The sequence below is a fragment of the Lacerta agilis genome, chromosome 3 (genome assembly GCF_009819535.1).
Source record: "Lacerta agilis isolate rLacAgi1 chromosome 3, rLacAgi1.pri, whole genome shotgun sequence".
Lineage (NCBI taxonomy): Eukaryota > Metazoa > Chordata > Lepidosauria > Squamata > Lacertidae > Lacerta > Lacerta agilis.
In genome coordinates, this window is record NC_046314.1 from 35,588,615 (window position 1) to 35,605,276 (window position 16,662).

The 16,662-nt window shown below is 44.1% G+C and overlaps 1 protein-coding gene across 3 annotated transcripts in view; it reads left to right on the forward strand.

Moving 5' to 3' along the window:
• Nucleotides 1–16,662, forward strand: part of KCNQ5 (potassium voltage-gated channel subfamily Q member 5) — a 272,418-nt gene that overhangs the window by 189,410 nt on the left and 66,346 nt on the right. For all 3 annotated transcript variants that reach the window (XM_033143240.1, XM_033143241.1, XM_033143242.1), the window contains exon 3: nt 9,900–10,026. In XM_033143240.1, coding sequence (XP_032999131.1) covers nt 9,900–10,026 — 127 coding nt within the window. The remainder of the gene's footprint in view (nt 1–9,899; nt 10,027–16,662) is intronic.

Consider the following 16,662-nt stretch of genomic DNA (forward strand, 5'->3'; position numbering starts at 1 on the left):
CAAAGGGGGAAAAGCAAAGCTCCTTTTGCAAAGGGGGAAAAGCAAAGAGGAAAAGCCCCATTTTTATGGGGTTTAACTCACATTTCTGAAAAATCCTAAGGAGAGGGAGCCATTTCTACTGTTTTCAGACAGATAATCTAATCAGCCAGGCACATGTCCTGGGGAAACAAACAACCTCCCTCTGCAGCACATTCAACAAAGGAGGGCGGGGCTGAAAGGGAGCCGGGACTCTTATCTCTCTCCCGATCTCTTGCTGATCAGCTGCTGAGCGGGTCCTTTCAACACCCCCTTTTCTCTTTGTAAAATAAAAAGCATGATCCTCTTTTGGCCCCTGGGCAATTCAGCTCCAGGGACCACCATTCGCTCCATAAGACGCACAGGTATTTCCCCTTACTTTTTAGGAGGAAAAAAGTGCGTCTTATGGAGCAAAAAATACGGTAATGCTATTGTAGGCTGCATCAACAGAAATACAGTATCCAAGGGAAGTAATAGTCCCGCTCTATTCTGCCTTGGTCAGACCACACCTGGAGTACTGTGTCCAGTTCTGAGTGCTACAATTTAATAACAATATTGACAAGATGGAACTTGTGCAGGAGGGCAACCAAGATTATCAAGGATCTGGAAACCAAGCCTTATGAGGAATGGTCATAAGATCCCACTTTGGAGCAAGGACTTTTTGCTGAGATGTGAAGTCACAAAATATGCAGTAACATGTAAAAATATAGGTTGTTCAACCTTTAAAATATGCCAAAATGCCCCCTTAAAAAGTTTCTTTCCAGTGTTCCCCCATTCCCCCAGCATAGGAAAAGACCGGACATTTGGCAAATTAAAAAGACCGGACATTTGGTAAATTAAAAAATTGTTTACATACAAACTCTCCAAAAGTCAGATACATGTGCTTCAGAAAGTTGCACAGGCAGTAAAACTTAGCTTAGTTGCAAAGTGGTAAAAGTTCCTAGACTACTTGTATAGGAACTCAAGATTCAAGTGTTGGTCTGCCGTAGTCAAAATAAATTAAAACAATTCTTTAAAAAGATAGTTAAAAAGACTCTTCTTAAAAACCTAAAAACTCCCTTAAAAGAATCAAGTCTTCAAAAAAGTTATATGATCTAAGAAAGACTTTAAAAGAATCCTTCCAAAATAATTTAAACATTATAATGTAGCACCTTAGAGACCAACTGAGTAGTTTTAGGTACAGTATAAGCTTTCGTGTGCATGCACACTTACTTCTTCAGATACACTGAAACAGAAGTCACCAGACCCTTATATATAATGAGGGGAGAGGGAATGGGTGATTGGCTAATGGATATGGTAAGTCTGTTAGTGACCGTTAATGACAGTTGGTCCCACAAGAAAAAGAAAAAACAAGAGATTTTTAAGGGGCAGTATGTAGATGACCAAGAATAGTTTTAGCCTGTGTAATGGGATAAGAATCCAGTATCACTGTTCAGACCAGATCTCTCCATAGTTTTCAGTTTAGTGATAAGTTGTAATTCAGCAACTTCTCTTTCAAGTCTATTTCTGAAATTCTTTTGTAATAATACAGTCACTTTGAGATCTTGTATTGAATGTCCTGGGAGATTGAAGTGTTCTCCTACGGGCTTCTCTGTCTTATGATTCATGATGTCAGATTTATGTCTCTTTATCCTTTGGCATAAGGTTTGGCCTGTTTGTTCAATATAGACAGCTGAAGGGCACTGCTGGCATTTGATGGCATACACAATGTTAGAAGATGAGCAATTAAATAGGCCTGAGATGGTATGATTGATGATGTTGGGGCCAGTAATGATACTATCTGGGTGTATGTGGCAGCAAAATTGGCATCTGGGTTTATTGCAGGCTCTGGTACCAGTTTCCATGTTAAGTTTGGTTGTTGTATTATTGTGGGTGAGGAGTTGTTTAAGATTGGGTGGCTGTCTTTAGGTGATGAAAGGTCTTCCTCCCAGAGCTTGAGAAAGAGAACTGTCATTGTTTAGGAGATGTTGTAAATCTCTGATGATGCGTTGAACTTTTTTAACATGAGGGCTGTATGTGATTACTAGTGGTGTTCTGTTGTTTTCTTTTTTGGGTCTGTCTTGCAGCAAGTTCTCTCTGGGTATCAGTCTGCCTTTGTTGATCCATTGTTTAACTTCATCAGGTGGATACAGTATTTTAGTTCCAAAAAGGTTTGCTGTAGGTCTCAAGAGTTGCTGATGAGAGCCATGCAGTTGAGCTGCAGCAACCAGCTCAAACTTCTTCACATGCAGGTGAAGACTGGTAGACTGGAAGAGAACAAAGGTTGATCAACTAGTTCCTCCCAAGGTGAGGGAAGTATATAGCTAAGCCTGGCAGGACAGCTTACTATGGTGGTATTAACCTCTTCATGTATTAATTAGACCTAAGCATGTTTGTTATATGAGGTGGGTTATCCCACAATATCTACATACATTTCTGCAACCACCTTAGCCACATGGAAATGGAATTGTCTCTAAGACCCAGGAACTCATTATGCTAAAAAAAAAAACCAACCACAATTTCTGCCCATGTAACACTGTGCAAAACATTAGATAACTCCCATGCACCTGCCAACTTTCTGCCTTCATTTCTTTTAGTTATTTGATAAAATCTTTCTTTAAGTTGGATTTACTTTGATGCAATTAAGTAAGAGGCTTCGATGTTTGCTATTTTTCTAGGTTGATGTGAAGCTAAAGGTGTGTGGGTTTCACTTTTAAAAAATAACATGTATGTTTATGCAAAATAAGAATCTTGCCTCCAGTAATGTAGTAAAAAGGTAAAGGACCCCTTTAAGGTTAAGTCCAGCTGCGAACTATCTGGGGTTGTGGCGCTCATCTTGCTTTACTGGCCGAGGGAGCCAATGTTTGTCCACAGACAGTTTTTCCGGGTCATGTGGCAAGCATGACTAAGGCGCTTCTGGCGAAACCAGAGCAGCACACGGAAACGCCGTTTACCTTCCTGCCAGAGCGGTACCTATTTACAGAGCCGTCTCATCCATAGAAGCCGGTGGCGCGGTGCGCCAGGGCGCTGGGCGCCCCAGGGGCGCCCCCGCGAGCCCGCCGGCATACCGGGCTCCTCCTCCCCAACCCGCCCCCGCGCGCAGCCGGCCGCCCGCCCGATGCAGCGCGAGCTGCCCAGCAGCGCCGCGCCGTCCAGCTGCGCGCGGAGCGCGAGCTGTGCGGGAGCGCGAGCCAGCCGCCCTCGCCTCCCATCCCGGAAGCGCTGGAAGGGCGCGCAGAGCCCCGCGCCGCTCCGGCGCCACGCCCCTCACCCCCCGCTCGCCCACCCCCCTCCCAAGGGGCGGCAAGCGCGGGAGGGAGGCGGCGGAGAGGCGGCATGGCGGGGGCGCCGGAGGGATAGCCGCGCCAGGGCGGCAGATCCCCTTAAGACGGCTCTGCCTATTTATCTACTTGCACTTTGACATGCTTTCGAATGGCTAGGTTGGCAGGAGCTGGGACCGAGCAACGAGAGCCCACCCCGTCACAGGGATTCGAACCGCCGACCTTCTGATCAGCAAGCCCTAGGCTCAGTGGTTTAGACCACAGCGCCACCCGCGTCCCTTAGTAATGTAGTGGAGAAGCTGAAATGGGAACTCTAGTTCCAGGCTGCCTTAAAACAAATCAGGATCAGACTTGAGTGAGAATTTCGTCAATACATTTGCTCAGTACACATTTGCTTAGTGGCAAGCTCTGCAAATGATATGTCCTAATATTAGTACAGAAACTGAAAGACTGGATGTTAATAGTATACTAAAGAAATATGAGTACACTGTTTCTTACTCTTTACAAATATCTTGGGTATTAGTCTAAGAAAAAACAAACAGTAGGAAGCATTTAGGGATTAATTTCACTTTTAGCTTTCCTGGTTGAGATGTCCTAGTAGTTTATGATGTGGATTATAAAATGTATGCTGTGTTCTTACTAGAATTTAAAACTGACTCATACTTTTCTATGGAAGAGGGTTCTCCCCATGTGGCTGTTTGCACAGTCTCCTTAATCTAGCTCTTTCTTGCAAGCACAGGAGCTCCAAAGCATTTTCCTTTTCTGCAAGGGGGTCCCTGTTCATTTTGATAGAGCAAAAATTCTACCATTTCAAAAGGTGCCTCTTCCACTTATATGAATGGTGAAATTTGCTCACATGAGAACTTCTTATATACAGTATATATCAGAGAACCTATGAAACTCCGAATCAGAGAGTACACATTGAGCATGTAAACTTGCTTTATAGGATTAATTCTAGGATTCTGTGCTTCTGTGAAGTGACTCTTTCAACAAAGGGTATTTTACTGGGAATCCAGTGTGCTGGAATATATTCAATTTGCTTCAATGTAGGCACTGTGAACGTGTCACTTATCCATTTCAGTCATATTTGTTTCATTCCGATCCTACAATTGAAGATGACAAGATCATTTGGCATGTCAGATATTGTTGAAAATATTTACTGCTAGATAGATTCCATTTCTAGTGCTTTTCCATATATTTGCTTAATCTAATAAATCATCTAGATGTGATGTTATTGCTGCTATATAAATAGCTTAGGCTGGCCTAATGGGTGCAAGTTTTAAAAAGAAACTTCTCAACGATCATGTGCATTGTTCGCTTTGGCTTCTTAAAAAGCATTTCCGGGAACTTGATAATGACTTTTCCTTATTTTGTATCTATCATGAATGGGAACCTATAGAGTTTCTAAAAACAGTTTAGTAAAGTATATGAACCTCATCACTAAAATGACAGCAATTGCAAGGTACAGTGGTACCTCAGGTTACAGATGCTTCAGGTTATAAACGCCGCTAACCAGGAAGTGGTTGCTCCAGTTTAAGAACTTTGCCCCAGGATAAGAACGGAAATCGTGCACCAGCAGCACATCGGCAGCGGGAGGCCCCATTAGCTAGTGGTACCTCAGGTTAAGAACAGTTTCAGGTTAAGAACAGACCTCCAGAACGAATTAAGTTCTTAACCTGAGGTACCACTGTAGTAAAGTCCAATGAACTTGGTAGCCTGCCAAAATTGTGGCCCCCAGAGCACAACATCAAAGACAAGACTTCTCTGTCGGAACTGTGGGATGGAAAGCCAGCTGGCTTGGCCCCAGCCGGAGCGTCCCCCTGTTCAGCCTTGCCGCTACGGAGATCCATCAGTCATCCTCCTCCAATGTGCACCTGCAACTCCAGCTATTTAGCAGGAGCATGCATTTCCTCAGCAGTGTAAACACACAACAGATCAGGCATGAGGCGTGGATACTGTACTATACTGCGCATTTATTATACATAAATCAGGACAAAGAAAAACATGGCCTCTCCTTGTCGTTCTTCTCAGAGAGAGAGAGAAAACAAAAGCAATACAGAGCGGATATTCCGCTCAGGGACTCCAGCAATCTGTGCTGGAATGTAAACAGACATGTGACATGTAACAATCCCACATATCTGCAGCAAAGGGTGGAACGGAATTCCCAACATTCTCTTCTAACTGGACAGGCAAAGGCAGTGCCTCGTCTCTGAGGTCACACTGAGCTTCAGAGTCGCTTAAAGTATGGTTACCAGACATCCCCAGTTCCCGGGGACAGCCCCCGGATTTACCAATCTTGTTCCCAGAAATTTAATGTAATGTCCCCAGATTAATCAAATGCCTAGGAACTTCCAGACCTTCCCCAGAGCCCGAAGCAATCATCCGCTACAGCTCCAGAAAGGGTCTCCTTGGGAGCCAGAGGTGCAGCTGGGCTTTGCTGTAACATTCCTGCCTATCAGCTGACGCACACCAAAAGAAAACTCCCTCTCCCTCAGCTCTGCAAACAGCCCTGCTCCTCCTGCTTGCTTGCTTGAGCCGGAGAGGCAAGGCTGCTCTTTGGCCCGGCAGAGCTGAGGTGCAGGGAAGAAGCCTCCCTGTATGACATCTCTGCAAGCTACCCTGTCTCTCCTGCTTGCTCATGAGGAAGGAGCACTTTTTCATGCCTTTAAAGTCCCCTTTGCTGCATTCTGCCTGCTTGTGAGCTGAACTACCAAGCTGGCAGAAAGCAGGATGCTGCCTTGAGCCTTCCCTTCGCTCTCCCACACAGAGGCTGTTGCTTCAAAGTTAAAGGGGGGGGAATTGTCTTGCCTCTTTTGCTCCATCCTGCATGTTTGTGAGCTACACTGGACTGCCTTCCCTCCCTCCCTTCTCTCTGTGTTATTGTCTGTCTGCCCATTTTTTCCTCCTTACCCATAAACTCTTCCCAATTCTCCCTTTGTCTTTTCACACATTTGGCTCCCCAACCCTATACATCATTATGTGCTGCTGCTTCATTTTTCTTCCCTTGCACCCACCCCCACTAGCAAAAAATAAAAGGGGAGGAATGTTTTGTGTTTATTTTGGGGGTGTTTGTGTTGGTTCCCCCTAAACAGCTTTCCTGTTCCCTTCTTATTAAAAAATGAACCTTAAAAAAAATTTAAAGAGGCTACCTCTGCCTTCTGTGTCACAATAGGTGTAAATGGAGCAGGGAAGCCTTATGTTCTTTTAAGTTGTGGCTGCTCTTGTTGAGGTACCTCCAGGGGTTGGCCTAGATGCCCCTCAGAGGTCCTTTCCAAATCTGTGATTCTGTGATCATTCCACAGTCAATTCCGCTGATGCCTGCGCAGGAGATGCTCACAGGCAGGCAGGGCAACAGCAGGAGGAAGGGGTTTCTGCTAACGCTTACTCCTGAGTAAGCCTGTAGGGGATTGCAGTGCAAGGAGGGAGAGGGAGGGAGTGGAAGCACCGCTAGCACTCCAAGAAAGCAGGCAGGACCCAGAGGAAGGCCGCGCAACAGAGGAGACCACAGAAGACATATTACTTCTTAATTTTTTAAAATAACTTTACACACACACATACACACTATTTATTTATTTATTTATTTATTTATTTATCCATCCATCCATCCATCCATCCATCCATCCATCCCCCGGATTCATTGAAAAAAATCTGGTAACCTTAGCTTAAAGGCAACAGAAAGCTTCAGTGATTTTTGAGTCCTTCTGAAGCTCATGGACTCCCTAATCCCAATTCCCCAATCCTCCCTTGCTTGCCCATTCCTTCCCTGCCAATAGTGCACATCCCAATCTGTTCCTAGGCCCCATGAGAGGTTCTGCCTCGGTTCTGCTTTCTCCTTGACATCTCCTTTCCTCAGTTCTATCTCACCACGAGCCATAGTTTACTTAGGCCCCTATTTTTAGCCATTTGCTTGCCTTGCTCAACTTCCTCCATCAGTCTTTTTTCTCTCTTTCCAATAACATCCAGTCCCTCCTGTGCATTGTTAGGAGATTTCTTTGCACCTGTCCTTGCTCTGGTTTCCTGTCTCCAATGCAGAAGATTTCAAAAGCAGTGTAATGTCGCCAGAGAATTCTGGACAGTTTTTAATGTGAGTTGGACTCTTATTTGCTCCAGCTTAGCCAGCAAGGGGGGAACCTTTTTCAACCTGCGGACTGCATTCCCTTGTGGGGGTGTCAAATGTAGGTGAGACCAGACAAATGAGATGGGTGGGGCAACATATGTGAGTCTTAACTCTGTAGAGTAGGCTACATTCCAGCTAGACAAAGGTGAGACATTTCTACAGCCCCCCATATCTCTCCATCTATGCAAACAAGAGGCATTGTCACTGTTCAAGGAAACTTTCCAAGCAGGCAAAAGTACTGGAAGAGCCAGAATGGAGTGTGGTTTGGGGAGAGGAGATATCGCCAGGGGAGATTTATGAGAGTCAGATAGATAGGCCTATTGAGCAGCATTCAGTCCCCCTCCCCAGCCTTATGTTTATTTTATTTCATAAAATTTATGTACTGCTTGATTGTACAAAAAAACCTCAATGTAGTTTACAGACAGGGATGGTCTCCATCCCTGAGCTTAGCCAACCAACGTCAGAAGCTTCAGAAACTACAAGCACACCACAAAGTAGGCTTTAAAGCACTTCGAAGGGAAAATGCTATACAGCTAATAGGTGTGTTTTAATAAATTAGCTAGCCATCATTATCCTCTAATCAACAAAGAAGTGGTGCTTGTGAAAGGTAGACTGTTTAGCAGTAGATGGCTCCCTTCAGTTGACTGATTAAGGAAGTGTGGTTTCTTACAGAGTAAAAACATGAGTGATGTATTGAGCGGGGAGGGGGATAAAAGGTGGGTCACCACTTTCTTTGCCGGTAATTCCTGTACTTAATATATTTTTCATGCTTGCTTACTAATGTGGCCCTACAGCAGTCCCCATCCTGTAAGGATAACAAATTATCCGTCTGATACAGAACAGCTTTATCCTGGACATGGAAATGTTTTCATCTGCCAAATAAAACATAAATTTTATCCTCTGTTTCTTTGACAAACTGCTTAATAAGCTTTTTCAAGTACTTTTGTCCACTGAAGCTAGCTCACGAACCCTCAATCGTTTCAAACCAACACAAGTGTAATGCTGATAACCTGGAAGCTGATTTCTGTTGGAAGTTGTGTCACTGTACATCTGTTTTCAGTATACTTGTTCTGACCCTGACTATTGTGAGGCCTTAGGACAAGTAACACACACACACACACGTATTAAAATCCTCCCAGTTGCTGAATTGCAACTAATTACCAAACTTAAAACCATGGAGAGACCTGGTCTGAACAAAGACATTGGATTCCTGTCTCATAATACATGACAAAGCTATCTTTAGCTATCTAACCCCCTGCCTTTTCCTGTAAGACCAATTGCAGTCGTTAACAGTCGTCAACAGGTTTACCACACCTATCAGTCAATCACCCATTCCCACCACCCTTCTGAGTAAAACCCCTCCCCACTCTCTCACAATATATAAGGGTCTGGTGACTTCTGTTTCAGTGTATCTGAAGAAGTGTGCATGCACACAAAAGCTCATACCAAGAACAAACTTAGTTGGTCTCTAAGGTACTACTGGAAAGAATTTTTTTATTTTTTATTTGTTTTGACTATGGCAGACCAACACGGCTACCTACCTGTATCTAGAGTTTGCCATGATATCTGAAAAGGCAGACTAGTGGTTTGAGCAAACCCTCCCAACCTAGACAGCGAAATTCAAGCACAAACAGCAAATTGTGGTTTCACAAACCAAGAAGTGCATGCAAGGGGAGAGGAAGTGTAGGCACCACTTTCCTTGAACCATATGCCAAAATTTTGCTTTCCTTTGTCTTGCCTAATTTTAGGGCCGGCCAGGCATCAATTGCTTTCGTTTCACTACCATCTCTTGTCAAACAAATTCTGCAGCAATTTGAAACACCACAAAAGCCTGCACAACTTGTTTGATCGGAAACCACTGTACAATCAGAGGTGGGCGATGTTCATGCAAGCAGTGACTTCTGCAGCAGCATCCCATATTTAATTCTCTGGAGACAAAGAAAAAAAATGGCTTCAACTTGACATGTTTGGATAATCTGGCATCTTTTTATTTGATGAAAAGCAGAAGTAGGGGGAAGGCAGAATTTTAAAATGGGCCATATGGTGGTTGGTAAAAGGTTCATCCTAATAAATGCACCCCATGCCATTTCCCCACCTTAAATTGCTCCTCCCCAAGCTGCTGTTAGTTGAAGAGGTGAAAAAGACAGGTTGAACACAGTACAATCTGCACAATCCCATGAAAGTGCTACCTGTCCGTAGAAAGCAAAAGCACGTAAGAGAGAAATGTTCCAGGTTTGGCATCTCCCAGAGGAGCTACTTTTCTATGTGTAGGGAGTTGGGTTTTTTTTTTTTTGCAATCTTCTCCCTACAGCCTTGTGTTATGTGAAAATTCAATCTTTTTAAAAGCTTTTGATGTCACATGCAATGCAATCCTTTAGATTTTACAAAAACCCAATTATATTTCAGCTGCTTGAAATTGAATTAAGCCAATACTGACAAGTATTTGCTTCTGTTTTCTGTGCTGCTGACTTCACTGGCTGTATTTCTTATTTGCCCCCCCCCCTTAGGAGTCTGTCATGATTGTTGTCTTTGGTTTGGAGTTTATCATGCGCATCTGGTCTGCTGGCTGCTGTTGTCGGTACCGTGGATGGCAGGGAAGACTGAGATTCGCAAGGAAACCATTCTGTGTAATAGGTAAGTTTTTTAACCATGGCTAACCTCGTTATGAATTACAGCATTGTCACAGAAGGATAGGACTCTACTGGTTATTATTTTAATTCAGGTCCTAGATTACATTTGGCTATGCCTTTGATGGGTACATGGATTGTCCATAATCACCAATAGAAAAGGAAAAAAACATTGCTCTGGAATTAATATATGCATCTGGTCAGCTAGAATATGGTGGCCTGCAAGGCATCCCTGCAGGTATACCTGGAAGAAGTAGGTTATCTGGTCACATTTCAGCTTGGTTTCAGGCACAATTTTAGCACCAAAACAGTTTTGGTCACCCTGATCAAGGACTTTGATAAGAGACAGGGGAATGCAGCTCTATTGGTTCTCCATGATCTCTTGATGGTGTGGGGGAACCTTCATCCTGCAGGCCTAACTTAACCCAGCATTTGTTTTATTCAACAAAATTTATATACCACTTGATTGGAATAGAGCGTCTAAGCTGTTTACAAGAAATATTTGGCCTACGAGGTCATTCCCCCCAAACCACACCCACCTGCCCTGCATCTGACATCACGTTGGTCTTCAGCTTATGGGTTGGGACCCACAAGCAGGCCACAGCCTGATCCAAGGTGGGTCACAGCAGGAACAGTACCACCATACCAATATATGATAAAAGAAAGGGGCTCCCAAATGTAAAAGTAGGTCCTGCTTTAAAGTGTGCTCCTGGTTGTACATTGGCACTAAGAACAAACCACCTGGGATCAGTGTTTCCATGGGGATCTCCATTGTGCAGCCAATTCCAGCAGAAAGTGGAGCTTGAAGTCAGCAACTTTTAGCTGATAGGCACGAACTTCAACAGTCTGGGATTGGCCATGCCATGCTACGAAGTTCCCCATAGGCAACTCCGAAGCCAGCTGAACCTTGAAGGAGCTTGCAAAGAGCCAAGTAGAGCTCTTGTAAAGCCCTTTGTCCCTTGCAAAGAGCCCTCCCTACTCAGTGCTTTGAAGCAGTGCACCAAAGCAATGCACACAACTTTTTTTTTAGCCTCGCCTAGCCATAGAGCAAATATTTCAGAATCAAATGTCCCAGTAAACATGAATGTCACGCAAGAGAGATTAATTCAAGGAGATTAATTCATGTTTGTTCAATTTATGCAGATCAGTTTCTTCCTCTGGCTTGGGGACTTTTCAGGGGCAAAATACTCCCCATCAGACTATATATGTCACACCAGCATTAAGCCTGGGAGGAACAAAATGAGAAAGTGGCATCTAAGGAGTTAATAGTATCTATGTCGATGCCTGCTCTCAGGGTAGTAACCAACATTTGGACATTTTCAGAACTTTTGACATTGAAGTTTTGGCAAAATAAAAAGCTAAAGCAAAAACACTAGATTTTTTATGTGGTGTGATATGATTTTTTTATCATATACACATCAGGGACATATACATCAACATTTATTAAAGCCTTTCCTCAGATTATGGAAAAGAGACTAAGTACTGTAATATTATGATGAAGTATACAGAAAATCCCCAAGTTGCAATGGATCTTCCATATATGTTTACCTACACATAAAGAAGAAAGGTATGTTAAATGCATTAGCTTCTGTTAGTACCGGTAATTACAAGGTGTAACTCTATTTTGTTGTTGTTTCTACATTTTTGAAATAAAACATTTTAAAAAATCCTGTTCACCCAGGCATTTGGTGATTGAAGGATATGGTTTCTGGCAATTTTTAAGTTATTAGTTGTGAGGATACTTGGTTTGCCTTTAACTGAGCTTTTTTTCTCTTATTGTTTCATTGTTTGCTGCCCAGGGCTTCATTGGGAGGGATGTTATTTTTTATCTAATTTTATAAAAAAATTATCTAATTATTATTAATAGTTGTCACTACTGGTGTCATAGATAGCACATAAAATTGTATATAATTTCATTTCCACAAGCAGCCTGTGAGTAGCCCAAGAATTTGTGACTTCTAGGTTCATTGGCTTTAAATTCCAGATATTACCAGGAAAATGGAATCTCTCTATCACCCCTCTTAGTTACATTGGTTATCATTTGCCTTTAAACTTCATAAAACAAAGGGAGCTGCCTTATACCGATTCAAACTACCCAGTGCGGTATTCATTATCCATATACCTCAGTCTTCATTATCTATCTAGCTCAGTACTGTTGGCAATGACTGGCAGCAGCTCTCCAGGGTTTCAGACAGGAGGTCTTCCCAGCACAACCTAGAGACGTCAGGTATTGAACCTGGGATCTTTTGCATCTGAAGCATGTGTTCTATCGTTGAGCCGAGGACCTTGTCCCATGAATTGCTCTATAGTGGAATGGGAAGGGAAGCAATTTCCCACCATCCCCTCCCACGGTACATCTACCAAAGACTAAAATAATATAAAATAGGGATTAAGGGGTTTTCTTAGAATGGTGGAGGGTGTGTGTGCTGTATTTCATTAGTGTAGTCATGGTGGAAATGCTCTGTGGGGTGTGTGTGCAAAAATGGGGGGGGATCAAGGAGGGTCAGTTGTTGGGGAGTGAGAAATGGGGTGTGTTATCATCTCTGATTGAAGAGGTTTTTGAAACATTTCCTGTAAATGTCTCTGTAAAACCCGTGAACAGAGAGAACAGTGGGGTGAGCAGGCACACTATGGGCAATGATGCCTCCATTATATCACTTTGGAAAATAAAACGATGATTTGCCTTTACAATCAGCCTTAGAGAGTTTCTTTCCTTTGCCATATTTTCTGATGCAAAATGCTGCTATCAACGTGTTTTCTGGATTTGACAACAGGGAGAGAGATTGGCAATTCTGCTGAAAGAGATAGTTAAGTCTGCACCTTTGATTGTACCCCAGATTATAATTTATTGGTAAGGAATGATGATTTTGAAAGACCATGTGTACTTGTGAGCCTTTTTTATTCCACTTTTTGCTCAAGTCTGAATTTTTTGGCTAGTGTTCTGAACTGTTATTAGTTACTGTAGGAAGGCAGAGCCATAACCATTCCATTTCTGGGTAGTCCCACTAAATTTAGCAAAATTATTCTGGAGTAAATGTTTTGTTGATTTGCACACTTAGGTCACAATCCAGCTAAGAGCAGCATATGCATAAGTGCATCATTTTCACTTGTGCTGAATTGGTGCCTAAGTCACTTCCTTCCTCGGCAATTTAGTTTTCCACGTTATCTCTCTCTCACTTTGTAGCTGATGTGCAATCGTTTAGAGCAGCCTTTCTCAATCTTGGATCCCTAGATGTTTTTGGCCTACAACTCCCATCATCCCTGACCACTGGTCCTGCTACCTAGGGATGATGGGCGTTGTAGGCCAAAGACATCTGGGGACCCAAGGTTGAGAAAGGCTGGTGTAGAGGGTTCAGTCCAGAAATTCATGAACAGAATTATCCATTAGATCACATATAGCCCCTTTCATAAGGCGGCCTTCCATGAACAGAAGGACTTCTCATATCTTTGCAAGGGCTGATCCAAAGTGGAATGCCAAGACTGGGGAGTCATGGGCTTAATTCATATTTCTATAGATTTGGTGTAAACCCTATAAATGAATAAATGCCAGGATTTGGGGTTCTTTATGATACGCAGGGAGAATATACCAGTAAGCTGCAAGGGGATTCCTGCGCTGGCTGAGGGAAGAGCAGAGCTGTTAGCATTACAATAGCCATTGAGGGTCTTCAAAAACTCCTTGTCCCAGGTCTGACCAGAGACTGGAGATTTGGAAGGTTGCCGGGGTAACTTCTCTGGGGGAGGGCTCTGGCTTCTGGGAAGAAGAAAGGGAAGATACATTTTGGCACAGGTGAAGGAAGGACTTCCTGCAATGCTCTGGGTCATGCTGTAAGATCGGGACCCCCTCCAAGCAGACTGAGGGTGTAAATAGGTGATTAAACCCTATTTCTTAAAGCACAACAGTCTCCACTGTGTCTTCTACTCTCAAAAGGGACACAGACCCCGTGTGGGTGCCTGAGATCCCATGCACCTTTGCCATGGCTTGGCAGGGGGAGGGACAGGCGCTGGGCTTTTGTAACACTGGTATCAGAAGTGGGATCTGTGTTTCCTGGAGAGAAGGCCTATAAGTCGAAAATGGAGGAAGAAATAACAGCAGTCCTTAAGCAATTGAAGCAGATGCATGAGCACCAAAGGCAACGGACGTGAGAGGACCATGAGCAGCAGATGCACCAGCTGAAAGTGTGGGGGAGAAGTCTCTGGGAGAACAAAGCGTGACTCCATCGCAACGGAGGGTGGGGGTGCACACCGGGTTCCATGTCTGCGGGGGTGACAAGAAGTAACCCTGCGGGGGCTCGTGGCAATGCGAGCAGCCATCACGCCACCGCAGCTGCATGTGGAGGATCCTCTGTTCGCAGCTACATCCGCGAGCAGAGGATTCCGCCACCGTCCATCCGGTGTTGGAGCGGCGCCAGCTGCAAACCGCTATACAGTGCATGTGGAGCGTTGCTACGTACAGTGCATGTGTGCGCCACCACACATGCGCTGTACTTAGCGGTTTGCTGGCACTGGCACTGGCACTCCAGCACTGTACAAACGGTGCTGGGATCCTCTGCTCGCAGCTGCAGCCGTGAATGGAGGATCACTGCGGCTGCGGCAGTGCAATGAAATTAGAAGTTTGAGCAGCAGCCTTCATGCATTTATAAGCAGAATAGCACAAGAGAACTACCGTGTTTCTCCTAAAATAAGACACCGTCTTATATTATTATTTTTTTGCTCAAAAAAACACAGTATGGCTTATTTTCAGGGGATGTCTTATTTTAACCGTGTCGCATCGGTACGCTGCATAGCCATGCCTCCCCAGGCTGTTTTAATGGCTGGTACCACGTCACTATGACTTATTTTCGGGGTATGGCTTATTTTTGGGGAACGGCTTATATTTCGCAAATGCATAGAAATCCTGCTATGGCTTATTTTAGGAGAAACAGGGTATTTTAACATGGGCGTTTTAACCACGTTCCCAGCTTTAGCTATCATCCCTTGCTTGCACCACCTGATATTAAAACAGCTGGCACGTCTGCTGCTAATATTATTATGCCTTTCAATTGGTTGCATTTGTGGTCAAGCACAAATTTCCTAGGTCAGCTGCTATAGTAAACAGGTGGGGAGATCAATGTGGACACGGGTGGCTTATATGATAGTACGAAAACAAAGCACCACTGGGGGGGGACTGGATGCCCTTGGGAGGTTGAGGCACAGCGGGTTCGTTCCTGGGGCTGAGTTTACAGCTGTTAAGTGGTAGCAGCACCAGCCATGATGCTAGTGCCCCACACTGAGTGATGCTATCTTCGCAGCTAGTGCACATCAACACACACACCATACCTTTAGTCTGCTATATAGTAAAGCTCTTTAGTAAGAGTCTCAGGTTCCAGGTCCCCCCCAACCCTATGTACCAGTGCCTTATAGTGGACTCAAGCAGCCCACCAGCAAACTACTACAGATGCTGTTGCTGTCTGCAGATTTCTTGCAGAGGGTACATTCAGAGGGTCTTCCCCCCCCCCTGCATTCTTTATGAGTCCACCAGAGTATAGTATTTTCAACCCAAGCCAGTACTTCTGTTTAGCAAATTAGTCTGCATGGCAGTTCTGCTTGCTCCTATGCTAAAGGCATGCATCACTGCACATTAATCTGTTTTGTAAGCTATTAGCAAGCTATTCTTTAATCCTTCAGGTGTGTGTTTTACCTCTGATCTGTAGAGACCTCAGGTCCTCACCAGAACTAATTCAGTTCTGGGCTGTACCTTCAGGACAAGAGGGCATTTGAGAACCAGCCAGTGTACCAATTATGTCAGTATGAAGCTGGGGAAATCATCCTGCTGTAGGAGGATCCAGCTGTGAGGTTCTTGGGGCTGTTCATTCCCTGCCTTCTGTTCCTTCCTTCTTACTGACTGTTGAGTCATGTTGTGGGTTTCTTGTTTTTGAAAGAAATCCGTTATCTTTCCTGAATTGTGACAAGTGATTATTCTTTATTCCATTCCTTTAATGCTCCCCAAATTTAATTAAAGCAACAACAGCAACTTCAGCTTGTGAGAACAATCCACCAAGACTATGTCCTGTGCAGTTGCACAATTGAAACAGATTGGAAGTGGGCAAGAGAAGAATGTAAGCAGCTCTGATGCTCTCACCAACATGGGGCTGTTCATGAAGAAATAAGCAGCTGGAGGCAGAGATGATCCAAGATGTTTTGGTGCTTGAGTCAGAAACTCAAAATTCTGTTGCCCAGTGGCAAGCACAGAATAATAAACTACATCATTGGCCATTTTAATTACCACATTTATACCGCAAAATCTGCTTCCTTACACTGCCTAGAGGTATGGTCCAGCCCTGCCCCTGTGCTTACGGGTGAAAGGGGTGCAAATGTTTCAGATGCTGTTGTTATTTTTCCAGCCAAGAATTCATAAATCAAGAGTAAGGGTGCAATCCAGGCTCTGGCCAGGCTTAATAGGACTGTCATGCTGCTCCCACCAGGGCAGAATGTAGTGGGCAGCCAAAAATTGCTGTGGATTTGCTTTGGCAATTGGGCTCAATGCTGTCATATGATGGCAGCAGGGCCAGCTCAGCATTCAGTGGATAATGGCCTGGCTCAGCCCCTCTTTGACCCTTGAATACCCATTTCAGGGATTTCCATAGGCTGTCGATAGTGGGGACCC